The 15982-nt window shown below is 40.8% G+C and overlaps 1 protein-coding gene across 1 annotated transcript; it reads right to left on the bottom strand.

Moving 5' to 3' along the window:
• Positions 1-253: 253 nt before the first annotated feature.
• LOC143614588 (BIIDXI-like protein At5g11420) lies at positions 254-2419 on the bottom strand. Its single transcript, XM_077087983.1, has 3 exons — positions 2359-2419; positions 1298-1822; positions 254-995 (listed from the first exon to the last, which is right to left on the bottom strand). Exons 1-3 carry the CDS (start codon positions 2417-2419, stop codon positions 400-402), a joined length of 1182 nt encoding a protein of 393 aa, XP_076944098.1. The 3' UTR covers positions 254-399.
• Positions 2420-15982: the final 13563 nt, after the last annotated feature.

The raw sequence follows: 15982 nt of genomic DNA, 5'->3' as shown, positions 1-15982 counted from the left end.
TAAATATGATTCATATGCTAAGTTAAGTGAAAATTAATCATCAAAACTTACACTTTATGCAATTATAAGATATAAAAGTTAACATGGTCGTTTTAATCATCTATGATCATTATCGCCTATATAGACACATATAAGGATGAAAGATTGTTTTACTGGAAACGTGTATTTGTATGATTGCGCCCAATCGAGCAACTTTTTATCCTAATATTTGTCCATATAAATATGTAACACCTCATGCAAATGCCACGTATTTGGCTATGCTCACATGAGAGATAGCGGTCCATAAAGAAATCATCGTCTCAAATATCATAATGTGTTTTGGGCTTAATAATAGTAATGATAGATAAAATACAAATCATTAAAATAAGAAACCATGTTCATTTAATTAGTACTTTTGATCTATGCCAGAAATAGAAATATCAAAACCAAAACAAAGCAAAAGATCATTGGTCCGAAACGCAATCTCTTTGAACGTAAGCCGCTAGAAAACAGAATCACCGTGCTATCAATTACGGGTCCACACAATACTTGGTGATCACTAGTTCGAGTCTCGTTAAAGCTATAAAAACTAATAGGAACCGATTCAGTGTTGCTAAATTCCGCTTTAAACGTCACCGAGTGACTCATACTTGATCCAACACCAAGGCTCCTCATACTAAAGTTCCATATCATGTTTCCCACTTGCAAATAAACCATAAAATCTCCCACGCACGAATCGTTAGCATCACCCATGATAAAATCTATAGTAACTTTTCCGTGTTTTAAAAATCTTTGGTTATATAAGATACCCGATGGATTGCCCGACACTAGCATGATTGCGGCACGACCTCGTGGGACCGTGTAGTGTTTTGAGTCTATATACTTTACTATACCTAAAATGTTCCATTGTTGGAGAACTTTGAAATCCTCGTCGTTGGCCTCGAGTAGGATGCCCTGAGACGAGCTATCGAGAAAGGTTGGTCCCACTTCGAACCCGCTGTTGGCAAACCCATTGCCTGCCAAAAATTAGTAAATGAGAGTGTCACTCGTCACAAGTTTGTTTTATGTTTTTTTGTAATTTCTAAATCTTTATTAGTATCATTTACTTTTTAACATTCTCTTTCTTCACCTGATAAGATTGTTTTCCACTTCTCTATATTACTTTTAAATCTTTATTGCTAACTATTAACTATTTAGTATGTTCTTTTTGCAACATGTATAATACACGGGTTTCTAGCCTAGTAGATGAATATATACATCACAAACGTGACAAAAACTGTCACGTACCAACTCATGAACACATGACAAAACGACATACCTGAATATAAGCGTGGACTCCCAATTCCCGTAACGAGAAGAGTATCAATAATAGGCCAACAATTTATATCACCATGATTGCTATTTGCAACACTTTGAATTTGTATTCCCATAATACCCTTTCGGATCTCGCGACTGCCAATCGAATAACCATAAGTTTGCCACATTTCACTCCCAAGTGACTCTTTATAAAAGAATACTTTTGACACGCCAGGACCAGAAACATTAACAAGTGTGGAGTTGTTGGCACAATTCAGGCTGCTTGGTGCAAGGGTGAATGTGAGGGTATAATAGTAACTTCCATCGCTTTTAAATGTTTGGTTGATCACACCATTTGGACCTAGTTGCAACCCGTGGCTGTTACCTGGAAAGGAAACGTTTCCAACAGCTGTCACGTACCAAACCGTACCATTATATGACCAACCGGGAATTATGTTTGTTTTGGTATCGAGGAGCACGAATTGAGAGGTGGAATTCGTTGTTAGGTTTGTTGGTGGAGACTCAAAACCCGAATTTTGAAGTGTAACTGCATGATTTATAATGTTATTCAGTTAAACATAGTAAAATATTAAATCAAAAGAAGTCGTTACATATAGTACAAGAACGGACCGACTATATAAGGTGTGGGGTCAACCGACCCCACAATTTTATTACCAACCCTATAGATCTTTGAACGCGGACTCCATCATTTTTTGAATGTCGACCCTACGAATTAAATTTGCGACCCTTATAACTAAACACATATATTTTTTTTTATAAATGTTTACCCATCAAAAGGTAAGTTATGAGTCAATTTGAATAATATTTCTATCAATTAAAGTTCATTTAAAAAAAATCTCAAAATTTTACCAACGACGTTTAATAGAAAACTAGTTTTAAGTAGATAACTGTAAAAATCACACAAATACTTGTATCATTTGATTCAAATATGACACATAATTTACGTATCAAAAAGCATTACACGTAAGGGTATTATATGATTCTCTATTTAAAAGTAATTTTGTATTGCACACAACACTGACATTATTATACATACAAAGTGATCGATGATCGAGAGCATACCTTTAGAAGATACTATGGAGACCAAGAAGACAAATTTAAGGATGATAATGGTGAGAGACATTGTGCACAATGCAATAAGGAGATACATTTAGGTTTAGAAAGAATGAATATATATAGATAAACACAAATGATGCCTAAGTCAACCCCCTTTGGTCAACTCATATCTTAGGCAATCAGCTTCAAAACATTTTTTTTATTTCACTTATTGTTAGTTTATAGAATAATCTAAAGATTAGAGTTATCTTATTTGTGTTTGAATTGAACTTGTATTAACAATTTATTAAAATATTTGAGATGTAACAAATGTCTTGTGTTTTTAGAAATGTATAAGCTTAGTTAAAGGAATGATGAATGGATTTGGATAATGTAAAGATATGGTTGAATAATCATTAATGATTTTTTTATTTTATTTTTTTTATCTATACTGGCTTTACGAAAACACTAAATGTTTTTGAGATGTCGAATCTAAGCATTTCGTTATACCATGAAGTGATCTCAAGGGAGATTCGATAAGAACTTTAAGGTTTGCTCGGTGTCGAGCCAATTCAGGCTTTTCATTCACAAGAGAAGCGATTTCAAGCAAATTTGCCTTTGTGGGAAGGGAATACCAGCCATATGTTAGTATGGGAGGCAGATTCATGAAAAGAGAGAACTATAATAGCTTATTATAGAACTACATGGTGGCATGCAAAGGAGGCCAAAGGGAGCAAGAATTAGCTAGCTAGTCCAATAAACTTTAATAAGGTATATCTATGCATTTTGCACTCCTTGCCTCAAATTCCAATGATGTGTCAAATCAAATCCAATCCTATCTTCGGGATTTGGAGTGCTTAAAACAAGTATAAAATGGATCTTGTATAAAAAAATCTTTTGGGGCCTTTTTCACTTGTTACTGGCCACTTCTTTTAAGTTTTTTTTTTCGGCCGAAGTAAAACATAAACAAACTAAACAAAGCATTTTTTCCATATATTTTGCCCAATTTCACTTTTCACTATGTCATTTTTATTTTTCATTTTTGGCCCAGTTATATTTGTTAATGTTTTAGAAAAACTTATATACGTTTGTACTCTTGACTGAAACCGTGCCCTAGCACTTTGTTCCCAAGTTTCATTTAATAAGAGAAAAGAAAGGAAAGAAATTGGAAGAGAAAAGAGAGGAAAATATGAGATTTTATTTCGTGTTCCCAAGTTTTATGAAAATGAGAGGAAAAGAAAGGAAATTAAACAGTTTATGTGTTCCCGAGATAGAAAGAAAAGAAAAGAAAATGACATTTTTACTTTTATACCCTTTAGATGCAAGTGGAAGTTGTAAACACACTCAATACCATACAATGTACAGGTAATCAGGTATTATATAAAAAAACAAGAAACATAAGCAAATTGGGTTAACTTGTAACTTGTAAGACATATGTGAAGGTTTATGTGGCATGGGATCAATCACCAAACCACGGTTTACTTGTATGTGTGTTGGGTCGGTTGTTGACCCATTATCAGAACATACAGCAAACTTAAACATGGAATCTTTTGAGTAGTCATTTATTTAAAAATCTGGATTTTGTTTGTTTAAAAATCGGTTGTTGACCCATCATCAAAACATACAGCAAACTTAAACATGAAAGCAAACCTAATAAAAGAGGGGTTGAGAAGCAACTGTAGTATGTGGGTGTGGGTATGCTTGGGTCGTCGCCGGCATCGGAGTACCGTGATGGTGAATGACCGGTTAGGTTTTGTTTTTGGTAGAAAAAGGAACACAACTTATAAACTGCTATTGATAATTGATGAGGGGCAACATAGTAATTGAGTATGATAAAAGCTTTTCTTCTTCCCTTTCCGTTTGATTCTTTCCAATTTGGAAGGAAAAAGAATCTACCAGTTTTCTCTTCATTTTCCATTGCCTTTCATTTAAAAAAAAACCGTGGAACACCTTTTTTTCTTAATTCTCCTTACTTTCTTTTCTTTTCTTTTCTCTTGGACTCTGGAATAGAGTGTAAACGTTCATCCCCCCCTCTCAGTCAAACTTGATTCCCAGCCATCCTAAAAAAACAAACTTGACTCCCACACCTGTAAAACCATTTATATGGTTTGCTCTAAGACAGAACAAAATCAGGATGGTTCATTTAATAATCAGACTTAAAGTAATTTACACCGCATGAATTAAAAAGATTTCTTGTGAGAACTCAACCAACAGCTTAGCGGCTAATAAAAAATTATGCCCCGACGCCACCCCGGGGGCCTGTTCGAAATATTGCCAGTATTGCCAAAAGGGTATGCTCACTGAGCCGGAGAAAAAACTGAGTATGGTTCGAACCACTAAATCAGATCAGAAATTCGGTCTTGGAAACTTCCATACATTATTTCATAAACATATGAAAGAATCAGATCAATAATTATGCCATGACGACACCCCGGAGCCCAATTCAAAATTTTCCAGTATTGCCAAAGGGGTATGTTCAACGAGTCGGAGAAAAAACTGAGTGGGTCGAACCACTGAATCAGATCAGAAATTCGGTCTTGGTGACCTCCATACAATATTTTATGATCCTACGAAAGAATCGGATCAATAACTATGCCCTTACGCAACCTCGCGGCCCGTTCGAAATTTTGCCAGTATTGCCAAAGGGGTATGTTCACTGGGCCGGAGAAAAAACTGAGTATGGGTCGAACCACTGAATCGGATCAGAAATTCGGTCTTGGTGACCTCTATACAATATTTTATGACCCTACGAAAGAATCGGATCAATAACTATGCCCTGACGCCACCCTCGCGACCCGTAGTAAATTTTTCCGTAATTGCAAAAGGGGTATGTCCACCGAGACGGAGAAAAAACTGAGTATGGTTCGAACCACTGAATCGGATCAGAAATTCGGTCTTGTTGACTTCCATACATTATTTTACGACCCTAAAAAAGAATCGGATCAAAATCTATGCCCTGACGCCACCTCGCGGCACGTTTGAAAATTTGCCGAAATTGCCAAAGTGGTTTGTTCACTGAGCCGGAGAAAAAACTGAGTATGGGTCGAACCACTGAATCAGATCAGAAATTCGGTCTTGGTGACCTCCATACAATATTTTATGACCATACGAAATAATTGGATCAATAACTATGCCCTACCACCACCTCGCGGCCCGTTTGAAATTTTGCCGTAATTGCCAAAGGGGTATGGTCACTGAGCCGGAGAAAAAACTGAGTATGGGTCGAACCAATGAATCGGATCAGAAATTCGGTCTTGGTGACCTACATACAATATTTTATGACCCTACGAAAGAATCGGATAAATAACTATGCCCTGACGCCACCTCACGGTCCATTCGAAATTTTGCCAGTATTGCTAAAGAGGTATGTTCACTGGGCCGTTGAAAAAACTGAGTATGGGTCTAACCACTGAATCAGATCAGAAATTCGGTCTTGGTGACCTCCATACAATATTTTATGACCCTATTAAAGAATCGAATCAATAACTATGCCCTGACGCATCCTCGCTGCCCGTTGGAAATTTTGTCGGAATTGCCAAAGGAGTATGTTCATTGAGCCGGAGAAAAAATTGAGCATGGGTCGAACCTTTCAATCGAATCATAAATTCGGTCATGGTGACCTCCATACAATATTTTATGACCCTATGAAAGAATCGGATCAATAACTATGCCCTGACGCCACCTCACAGACCGTTCGAAATTTTGCCGTAATTGCAAAAGGGGTATGTTCATCGAGCCGGAGAAAAAACTGAGGATAGGTCGAACCACTGAATCGGATCAGAAATTTTGTCTTGTTAACCTCCATACATTATTTAATAACCCTACGAAAGAGTCGGATCAATAACTATGCCCTGACACTACCTCGCGGCCCGTTCGAAATTTTGCCGTAATTGCCAAAGTGATATGTTATCTGAGCCGGAGAAAAAATTGAGTATGGGTACAACCACTAAATTGGATCAGAAATTCGGTCTTGGTGACCTCCATACAATATTTTATGATCCTACGAAATAATCGGATCAATAACTATGCCCTGACCCAACCTCGCGGCCCGTTCGAAATTTTGCTAGTATTGCCAAAGGGGTTTGTTCAGTGGGCCGGAGAAAAAACTGAGTATGGGTCGAACCACTGAATCGAATCAGAAATTCGGTCTTGGTGACCTCCATACAATATTTTATGACCCTACAAAAGAATCGGATCAATAACTATGCCCTGACGCAACCTCGCGACCCGTTCGAATTTTTGCCAATATTGCCAAAGGGGTATGTTCACTGAGCCAGAGAAAAAATGAGTATGCGCCGAACCAGTGAATCAGATCAGAAATTCGGTCTTGGTGACCTCCATTCAATATTTTATGACCATAAGAATGAATCAGATCAATAACTATGCCCTGACGCCACCTCACGGCCCATTCGAAATTTGCCATAATTGCAAAAGGGGTATGTTCACCGAGCCGGAGAAAAAACTGAGTATGGGTCGAACCACTGAATCGGATCAGAAATTCGGTCTTGTTGACCTCCATACATTATTTTATGACCCTACGAAAGAGTCGGATCAATAACTATGCCCTGACTCTACCTCGCGGCCCGTTCGAAATTTTGCTGTAATTGCCAAAGTGATATGCTATCTGAGCCGGAGAAAAAATTGAGTATGAGTCGAACCACTGAATCGGATCAGAAATTCGTTTTTGGTGACCTCCATACAATATTCTATGATCCTACGAAATAATCGGATCAATAACTATGCCCTGACCCAACCTCGCGGCCCGTTCGAAATTTTGCCAGTATTGCCAAAGGGGTATGTTCACTGGGCCGGAGAAAAAACTGAGTATGGGTCGAACCATTAAATCGGATCAGAAATTCGGTCTTGGTGACCTCCATACAATATTTTATAGCCCTACGTAAGAATCGGATCAATAACTATGCCCTGACGTAACCTCGCGACCCGTTCGAATTTTTGCCAATATTGCCAAAGGGGTATGTTCACTGAGCCAGAGAAAAAACTGAGTATGGGTCGAACCACTGAATCAGATCAGAAATTCGGTCTTGGTAACCTCCATACAATATTTTATGACCCTACGAAAGAATCGGATCAATAACTATGCCCTGACGCAACCTCGCGACCCGTAGTAAATTTTGCCGTAATTGCAAAAGGGGTATGTTCACTGAGCCTGAGAAAAAACTAAGTATGGGTCGAACCACTGAATCGGATTAGAAATTCGGTCTTGTTGACCTCCATACATTATTTTATGACCCTACGAAAGAATCGGATCAATAACTATGCCCTGACGCACTGTCGCGACCCGTTCAAAATTTCGCCGTAATTGCCAAAGGGATATGTTCACTGGGCCAGAGAAAAAACTGTGTATAGGTTGAACCACTGAATCGAATCAAAAATTCGGTCTTGGTGACCTCGATACATTCTTTTATGATCCTACGAAAGAATTGGATCAATAAATATGCCCTGACGCAACCTCGCGACCCGTTCGAAATTAGGCCAGTATTGCCAAAGGAGTATGTTCACTGGCCGGAGAAAAAACTGAGTGTGGGTCGAACCACTGATTCGGATCAGTAATTCGGTCTTGGTGACCTCCATACAATATTTTATGAACCTACGAAAGAATCGGATCAATAACTATGCCCTGACGCAACCTCGCGACCCGTAGTAAATTTTGCCGTAATTGCAAAAGAGGTATGTTCACTGAGCCGAAGAAAAAACTAAGTATGGGTCGAACCACTGAATCGGATTAGAAATTCGGTCTTGTTGACCTCCATACATTATTTTATGACCCTACGAAAGAATCGGATCAATAACTATGCCTTGACGCACCGTCGCGGCCCGTTCAAAATTTCGCCGTAATTGCCAAAGGGATATGTTCACTGGGCCGGAGAAAAAATTGTGTATAGGTTGAACCACTGAATCGAATCAGAAATTCGGTCTTGGTGACCTCGATACATTATTTTATGATCCTACGAAAGAATCGGATCAATAAATATGCCCTGACGCAACCTCGCGGCCCGTTCGAAATTTTGCCAGTATTGCCAAAGGGGTATGTTCACTGGGCCGGAGAAAAAACTGAGTGTGGGTCGAACCACTGAATCGGATCAGAAATTCGGTCTTGGTGACCTCCATACAATATTTTATGACCCTACGAAAGAATCGGATCAATAACTATGCCCTGACGCAACCTCGCGCACCGTAAGAATTTTGGCCAGTATTGCCAAAGGGGTATGTTCACTGGGCCGGGGAAAAAACTGAGTATGGGTTGGACCACTGAATCAGATCAGAAATTCGGTCTTGGTGACCTCCATACAATATTTTATGACCCTACGAAAGAATCGGATCAATAACTATGCCCTGACGCAACCTCGCGACCCGTTCGAATTTTTGCCAGTATTGCCAAAGCGGTATGTTCACTGGGCTGGAGAAAAATCTGTGTATGGGTCGAACAACTGAATCGGATCAGAAATTCGGTATTGGTGACCTCCATACAATATTTTATGATCCTACAAAAGAATCGGATCAATAACTATGCCCTAACTCCACGTCGCGGGCCCTTCGAATTGTTTCCAGTATTGCCAAAGGGGTATGTTCACTGGGCCGGAGAAAAAACTGAGTGTGGGTCGAACCACTAAATCGGATCAGTAATTCGGTCTTGGTGACCTCCATACAATATTTTATGACCCTACGAAATAATCGGATCAATAACTATGCCCTGACGCAACCTCGCGACCCGTAGTAAATTTTGCCGAAATTGCAAAAGAGGTATGTTCACTGAGCCGGAGAAAAAACTAAGTATGGGTAGGAACACTGAATCGGATTAGAAATTCGGTCTTGTTGACCTCCATACATTATTTTATGACCCTACGAAAGAATCGGATCAATAACTATGCCCTGACGCAACCTCGCGCACCGTTCGAATTTTGGCCAGTATTGCCAAAAAGAGTATGTTCACTGGGCCGGGGAAAAAACTGATTATGGGTCGAACCACTGAATCAGATCAGAAATTCGGTCTTGGTTACCTCCATACAATATTTATGACCCTACGAAAGAATCGGATCAATAACTATGCCCTGACTCCACCTCGCGGCCCGTAGTAAATTTTGCCGTAATTGTCAAAGGGGTATGTTCACTGAGCCGGAGAAAAAACTGAGTTTGGGTCGAATCACTGAATCGGATTAGAAATTCAGTCTTGGTGACCTCCATACAATATTTTATGACCCTACGAAAGAATTGGATCAATAACTATGCCCTTACACCATCTTGCGGCCCGTTTGAATTCTTGCCGTAATTGCCAAAGGGGTATGTTCACTAAGCCGGAGAAAAAACTGAGTATGGGTCGAACCACTGAATCAGATCAGAAATTAGGTCATGGTGACCTCCATACAATTATTTATGACCCTAAGAAAGAATCGGATCAATAAATATGCCCTGACGCAACCTCGCGACCCGTTCGAATTTTTTCCAATATTGCCAAAGGGGTATGTTCAATGGGCTGGAGAATATACTGAGTATGGGTCGAACCACTGAATCGGATCAGAAATTCGGTCTTGTTGATCTCCATATATTATTTTATGACCCAACCAAAGAATCGGATCAATAACTATGCCCTAACTCCACGTCGCGGCTCGTTCAAAATTTCGCCGTAATTGCCAAAGGGATATGTTCACTGGGCAGGAGAAAAAACTGTGTATGGGTCGAACCACTGAATCGGATCAGAAATTTGGTCTTGGTGACCTCCATATAATATTCTATGATCCTACGAAAGAATCGGATCAATAACTATGCGCTGACGCAACCTTGCGGCCCGTTTGAAATTTTGCCGTAATTGCCAAAGGGGTATGTTCACTGGGCCGGAGAAAAAACTGAGTATGGGTCGAACCAATGAATCAGATCAGAAATTCGGTCTTGGTGACCTCCATTAAATATTTTATGACCCTCTGAAAGAATCGGATCAATAACTATGCCCTGACGCAACCTCGCGACCAGTTCGAATTTTTGCCAGTATTGCCAAAGCGGTATGTTCACTGGGCCGGAGAAAAAACTGTGTATGGGTCTAACCACTGAATCGGATCAGAAATTCGGTCTTGGTGACCTCCATACAATATTTTATGATCCTACAAAAGAATCGGATCAATAACTATGCCCTGACTCCACGTCGCGGCCCGTTCGAATTTTTGCCAGTATTGCCGAAGGGGAATGTTCACTGAGCCGGAAAAAAAATTGAGTATGGGTCGAACCACTGAATCAGATCAGAAATTCGGTCTTGGTGACCTCTATATAAAACTTTATGACCCTACGAAAGAATCGGATCAATAACTATGCCCTGACTCCACCTCGCGGCCCATAGTAAATTTTGCCGTAATTGCAAAAGGGGTATGTTCACTGGGCCGGAGAAAAAACTGTGTATGGGTCGAACCACTGAATCGGATCAGAAATTCGGTCTTGGTGACCTCCATAAAATATTTTATGACCCTACGTAAGAATCAGATCAATAACTATGCCCTGACGTAACCTCGCGACCCGTTTGAATTTTTGCCAATATTGCCAAAGAGGTATGTTCACTGAGCCAGAGAAAAAATGAGTATGGGTCGAACCGATCAGATCAGAAATTTGGTCTTGGTAACCTCCATTCAATATTTTATGACACTAAGAAAGAATCAGATCAATAACTATGCCTTGACGCCACCTCACGGCCTGTAGTAAAATTTGCCGTAATTGCAAATGTGGTATGTTCGCTGAGCTGGAGAAAAAACTGAGTATGGGTCGAACCACTGAATCGGATCAGAAACTCGGTCTTGTTGACCTCCATACATTATTTTATGACCCTACGAAAGAATCAGATCAATAACTATGCCCTGACGCTCCCTCGTGGCCCGTTCAAAATTTTGCCGTAATTGCCAAAGTGATATGTTCATTAGGCCGGAGAAAAAACTGTGTATGGGTCGAACCACTGGATCGGATCAGAAATTCGGTCTTGGTGACCTCCATACAATATTTTATGATCATACGAAAGAATCGGAACAATAACTATGCCCTGACGAAACCTCGCGACCCGTTCGAAATTTTGCCACTATTGCCGAAGGGGTATGTTCACTGGGCCGGAGAAAAAACTGAGTATGGGTCGAACCACTGAATCGGATCAGAAATTCGGTCTTGTTGACCTCCATACAATATTTTATTATCCTACGAAAGTATCGGATCAATAACTATGCCCTGACGCAACCTCGCGGTCCGTTCAAAATTTTGCCAGTATTGCCAAAGGGGTATGTTCTCTGGTCCAGAGAAAAAACTGAGTGTGGGTCGAACCATTGAATCAGATCAGGAATTCGGTCTTGGTAACCTCCATAAATATATTTTATGACCCTACGAAAGAATCAGATCAATAACAATGCCCGGACGCAGCCTCGCGACCCGTTAGAATTTTTGCCAGTATTGCCAAAGGAGTATGTTCACTGTGCCGGAGAAAAAACTAAGTATGGGTCGAACCACTGAATCAGATCAGAAATTCGGTCTTGGTAACCTCCATACAACATTTTAGGACCCTACGAAAGAATCGTATCAATAACTATGCCCTGACGCAACCTCGCGACCCGAAGTAAATTTTGCCGTAATTGGAAAAGGGGTATGTTCGCTGAGCCGGAGAAAAAACTAAGTATGGGTCGAACCACTGAATCGGATTAGAAATTCGGTCTTGTTGACCTCCATACATTATTTTATGACCCTACGAAAGAATCGGATCAATAACAATGCCCTGACGCACCGTCGCGGCCTGTTCAAAATTTCGCCGTAATTGCCAAAGGGGTATGTTCACTGAGCCGGAGAAAAAATTGAGTATGGGTCGAACCAGTGAATCAGATCAGAAATTCGGTCTTGGTGACCTCCATATAATACTTTATGACCTTACGAAATAATCGGATCAATAACTATGCCCTGACTACACCTCGCGGGCCATATTAAATTTTGCCGTAATTGCAAAAGGGGTATGTTTACTGGGCCGAAGAAAAAACTGTGTATGGGTCGAACCACTGAATCGGATCAGAAATTCGGTCTTGGTGACCTCCATACAATATTTTATGACCCTACGTAAGAATCGGATCAATAACTATGCCCTGACGTAACCTCGCGACCCGTTCGAATTTTTGCCAATATTGACAAAGGGGTATGTTCACTGAGCCAGAGAAAAAATGAGTATGGGTCGAACCGATCAGATCAGAAATTCGGTCTTGGTAACCTCCATTCAATATTTTATGACCCTAAGAAAGAAACAGATCAATAACTATGCCCTGACGCCACCTCACGGCCTGTAGTAAAATTTGCCGTAATTGCAAATGCGTTATGTTCGTTGAGCTGGAGAAAAAACTGAGTCTAGGTCGAACCACTGAGTCGAATCAGAAATTCGGTCTTGTTGACCTCCATACATTATTTTATGACTCTACGAAAGAATCAGATCGATAAATATGCCCTGACGCAACCTTGCGGCCCGTTTGAAATTTGGCCAGTATTGCCAAATGGGTTTGTTCACTGGGCTGGAGAAAAAACCGAGTGTGGGTCGAACCACTGAATCGGATCAGTAATCGGTCTTGGTGACCTCCATACAATATTTTATGACCCTACGAAAGAATCGGATCAATAACTATGCCCTGACGCAACCTCGCGACCCGTAGTAAATTTTGCCGTAATTGCAAAAGAGGTATGATCACTGAGCCGGAGAAAAAACTGTGTATGGGTCAAACCACTGAATCGGATTAGAAATTCGCTCTTGTTGACCTCCATACATTATTTTTTGACCCTACGAAAGAATCGGATCAATAACTATGCCCTGACGTACCGTCGCGGCCCGTTCAAAATTTCGCCGTAATTGCCAAAGGGATATGTTCACTGGGCCGGAGAAAAAACTGTGTATGGGTCGAACCAATGAATCGGATCAGAAATTCAGTCTTGGTGACCTCCATACAATATTTTATGATCCTACGAAAGAATCGGAACAATAACTATGCCCTGACGCCACCTCACGGCCTGTAGTAAAATTTGTCGTAATTGCAAATGCGTTATGTTCGCTGAGCTGGAGAAAAAACTGAGTATGGGTCGAACCACTGAATCGTATCAGAAATTCGGTCATGTTGACCTCCATACATTATTTTATGACTCTACGAAAGAATCAGATCAATAAATATGCCCTGACGCAACCTCGCGGCCCGTTCGAAATTTGGCCAGTATTACCAAAGGGGTATGTTCACTGAGCAAGAGAAAAAATGAGTATGGGTCGAACCACTGAATCGAATCAGAAATTCGGTCTTGTTGACCTCCATACATTATTTTATGACTCTACGAAAGAATCAAATCAATAAATATGCCCTGACGCAACCTCGCGGCCCGTTCGAAATTTGGCCAGTATTGCCAAAGGGGTATGTTCACTGGGCTGGAGAAAAAACTAAGTGTGGGTCGAACCATTGAATCGGATCAGTAATTCGGTCTTGGTAACCTCCATTCAATATTTTATGACCCTAAGAAAGAATCAGATCAATAACTATGCCCTGAAGCCACCTCACGGCCTGTAGAAAAATTTGCCGTAATTGCAAATGGGGTATGTTCACTGAGCTGGAGAAAAAACTGAGTATGGGTCGAACCACTGAATCGGATCAGAAATTCGGTCTTGTTGACCTCCATACATTATTTTATGACCCTACGAAAGAATCAGATCAATAACTATGCCCTGACGCTACCTCGTGGCCCGTTCAAAATTTTGCCGTAATTGCCAAAGTGATATTTTCACTGGGCCGGAGAAAAAACTGTGTATGGGTCGAACCACTGAATCGGATCAAAAATTCGGTCTTGGTGACCTCCATACAATATTTTATGATCCTACGAAAGAATCGGAACAATAACTATGCCCTGACGCAACCTTGCGACCCGTTCGAAATTTTGCCACTATTGCCAAAGGGGTATGTTCACTGGGCCGGAGAAAAAACTGAGTATGGGTCGAACAACTGAATCGGAGCAGAAATTCGATCTTTGTGACCTCCATACAATATTTTATTATCCTACGAAAGTATCGGATCAATAACTATGCCCTGACGCGACCTCGCGGCCCGTTCGAAATTTTGCTAGTATTGCCAAAGGGGTATGTTCTCTGGGCCAGAGAAAAAACTGAGTATGGGTCGAACCACTGAATCAGATCAGGAATTCGGTCTTGGTAACCTCCATACAATATTTTATGACCCTACGAAAGAATCAGATCAATAACAATGCCCTGACGCAGCCTCGCGACCCGTTAGAATTTTTGACAGTATTGCCAAAGGGGTATGTTCACTGTGCCGGAGAAAAAACTGAGTATGGGTCGAACCACTGAATCAGATCAGAAATTCGGTCTTGGTAACCTCCATACAACATTTTATGACCCTACGAAAGAATCGTATCAATAACTATGCTCTGACGCAACCTCGCGAACCGTAGTAAATTTTGCCGTAATTGGAAAAGGGGTATGTTCACTGAGCCGGAGAAAAAACTATGTATGGGTCGAACCACTGAATCGGATTAGAAATTCGGTCTTGTTGACCTCCATACATTATTTTATGACCCTACGAAAGAATCGGATCATTAACAATGCCCTGACGCACCGTCGCGGCCCGTTCAAAATTTCGCCGTAATTGCCAAAGGGGTATGTTCACTGAGCCGGAGAAAAAATTGAGTATGGGTCGAACCAGTGAATTAGATCAGAAATTCGGTCTTGGTGACCTCCATATAATACTTTATGACCTTACGAAAGAATTGGATCAATAACTATGCCCTGACTCCACCTCGCGGGCCATAGTAAATTTTGCCATAATTGCAAAAGGGGTATGTTTACTGGGTCGGAGAAAAAACTGTGTATGGGTTGAACCACTGAATCGGATCAGAAATTCGGTCTTGGTGACCTCCATACAATATTTTATGACCCTACGTAAGAATCGGATCAATAACTATGCCCTGACGTAACCTCGCGACCCGTTCGAATTTTTGCCAATATTGCCAAAGGGGTATGTTCACTGAGCCAGAGAAAAAATGAGTATGGGTCGAACCGATCAGATCAGAAATTCGGTCTTGGTAACCCAATTCAATTTTTTATGACCCTAAGAAAGAATCAGATCAATAACTATGCCCTGACGCCACCTCACGGCCTGTTGTAAAATTTGCCGTATTTGTTAATGGGGTAGTTCGCTGAGCTGGAGAAAAAACTGAGTATGGGTCGAACCACGGAATCGAATCAGAAATTCGGTCTTGTTGACCTCCATACATTATTTTATGACTCTACGAAAGAATCAGATCAATAAATATGCCCTGACGCAACCTCGCGCCCCGTTCGAAATTTGGCCAGTACAGCCAAAGGGGTTTGTTCACTGGGCTAGAGAAAAAACCGAGTGTGGGTCGAACCACTGAATCGGATCAGTAATTCGGTCTTGGTGACCTCCATATAATATTTTATGACCCTACGAAAAAATCGGATCAGTAACTATGCCCTAACGCAACCTCGCGACCCGTAGTAAATTTTGCCGTAATTGCAAAAGAGGTATGATCACTGAGCCGGAGAAAAAACTGAGTATGGGTCGAACCACTGAATCGGATTAGAAATTCGGTCTTGTTGACATCCATACATTATTTTATGACCCTACGA

This window comes from Bidens hawaiensis, unplaced genomic scaffold (genome assembly GCF_021521415.1).
Source record: "Bidens hawaiensis isolate Kalapana, Puna unplaced genomic scaffold, B.hawaiensis_p1.1 tig00040540_1, whole genome shotgun sequence".
Lineage (NCBI taxonomy): Eukaryota > Viridiplantae > Streptophyta > Magnoliopsida > Asterales > Asteraceae > Bidens > Bidens hawaiensis.
The sequence above is the reverse complement of the archived record's forward strand: the minus strand, read 5'-3'. Positions and strand labels throughout refer to the sequence as shown.

Excerpts from the sequence above, each read along its gene's own strand:
- LOC143614588 (XM_077087983.1), bottom strand. The coding sequence starts at position 2,419 with ATGTCTCTCACCATTATCATCCTTAAATTTGTCTTCTTGGTCTCCATA. Across the intron at positions 1,823-2,358 it reads CTCCATAGTATCTTCTAAAG|TTACACTTCAAAATTCGGGT; the intron begins GTATGCTCTCGA and ends TAAATCATGCAG. Across the intron at positions 996-1,297 it reads GAGTCCACGCTTATATTCAG|GCAATGGGTTTGCCAACAGC; the intron begins GTATGTCGTTTT and ends AATTTTTGGCAG.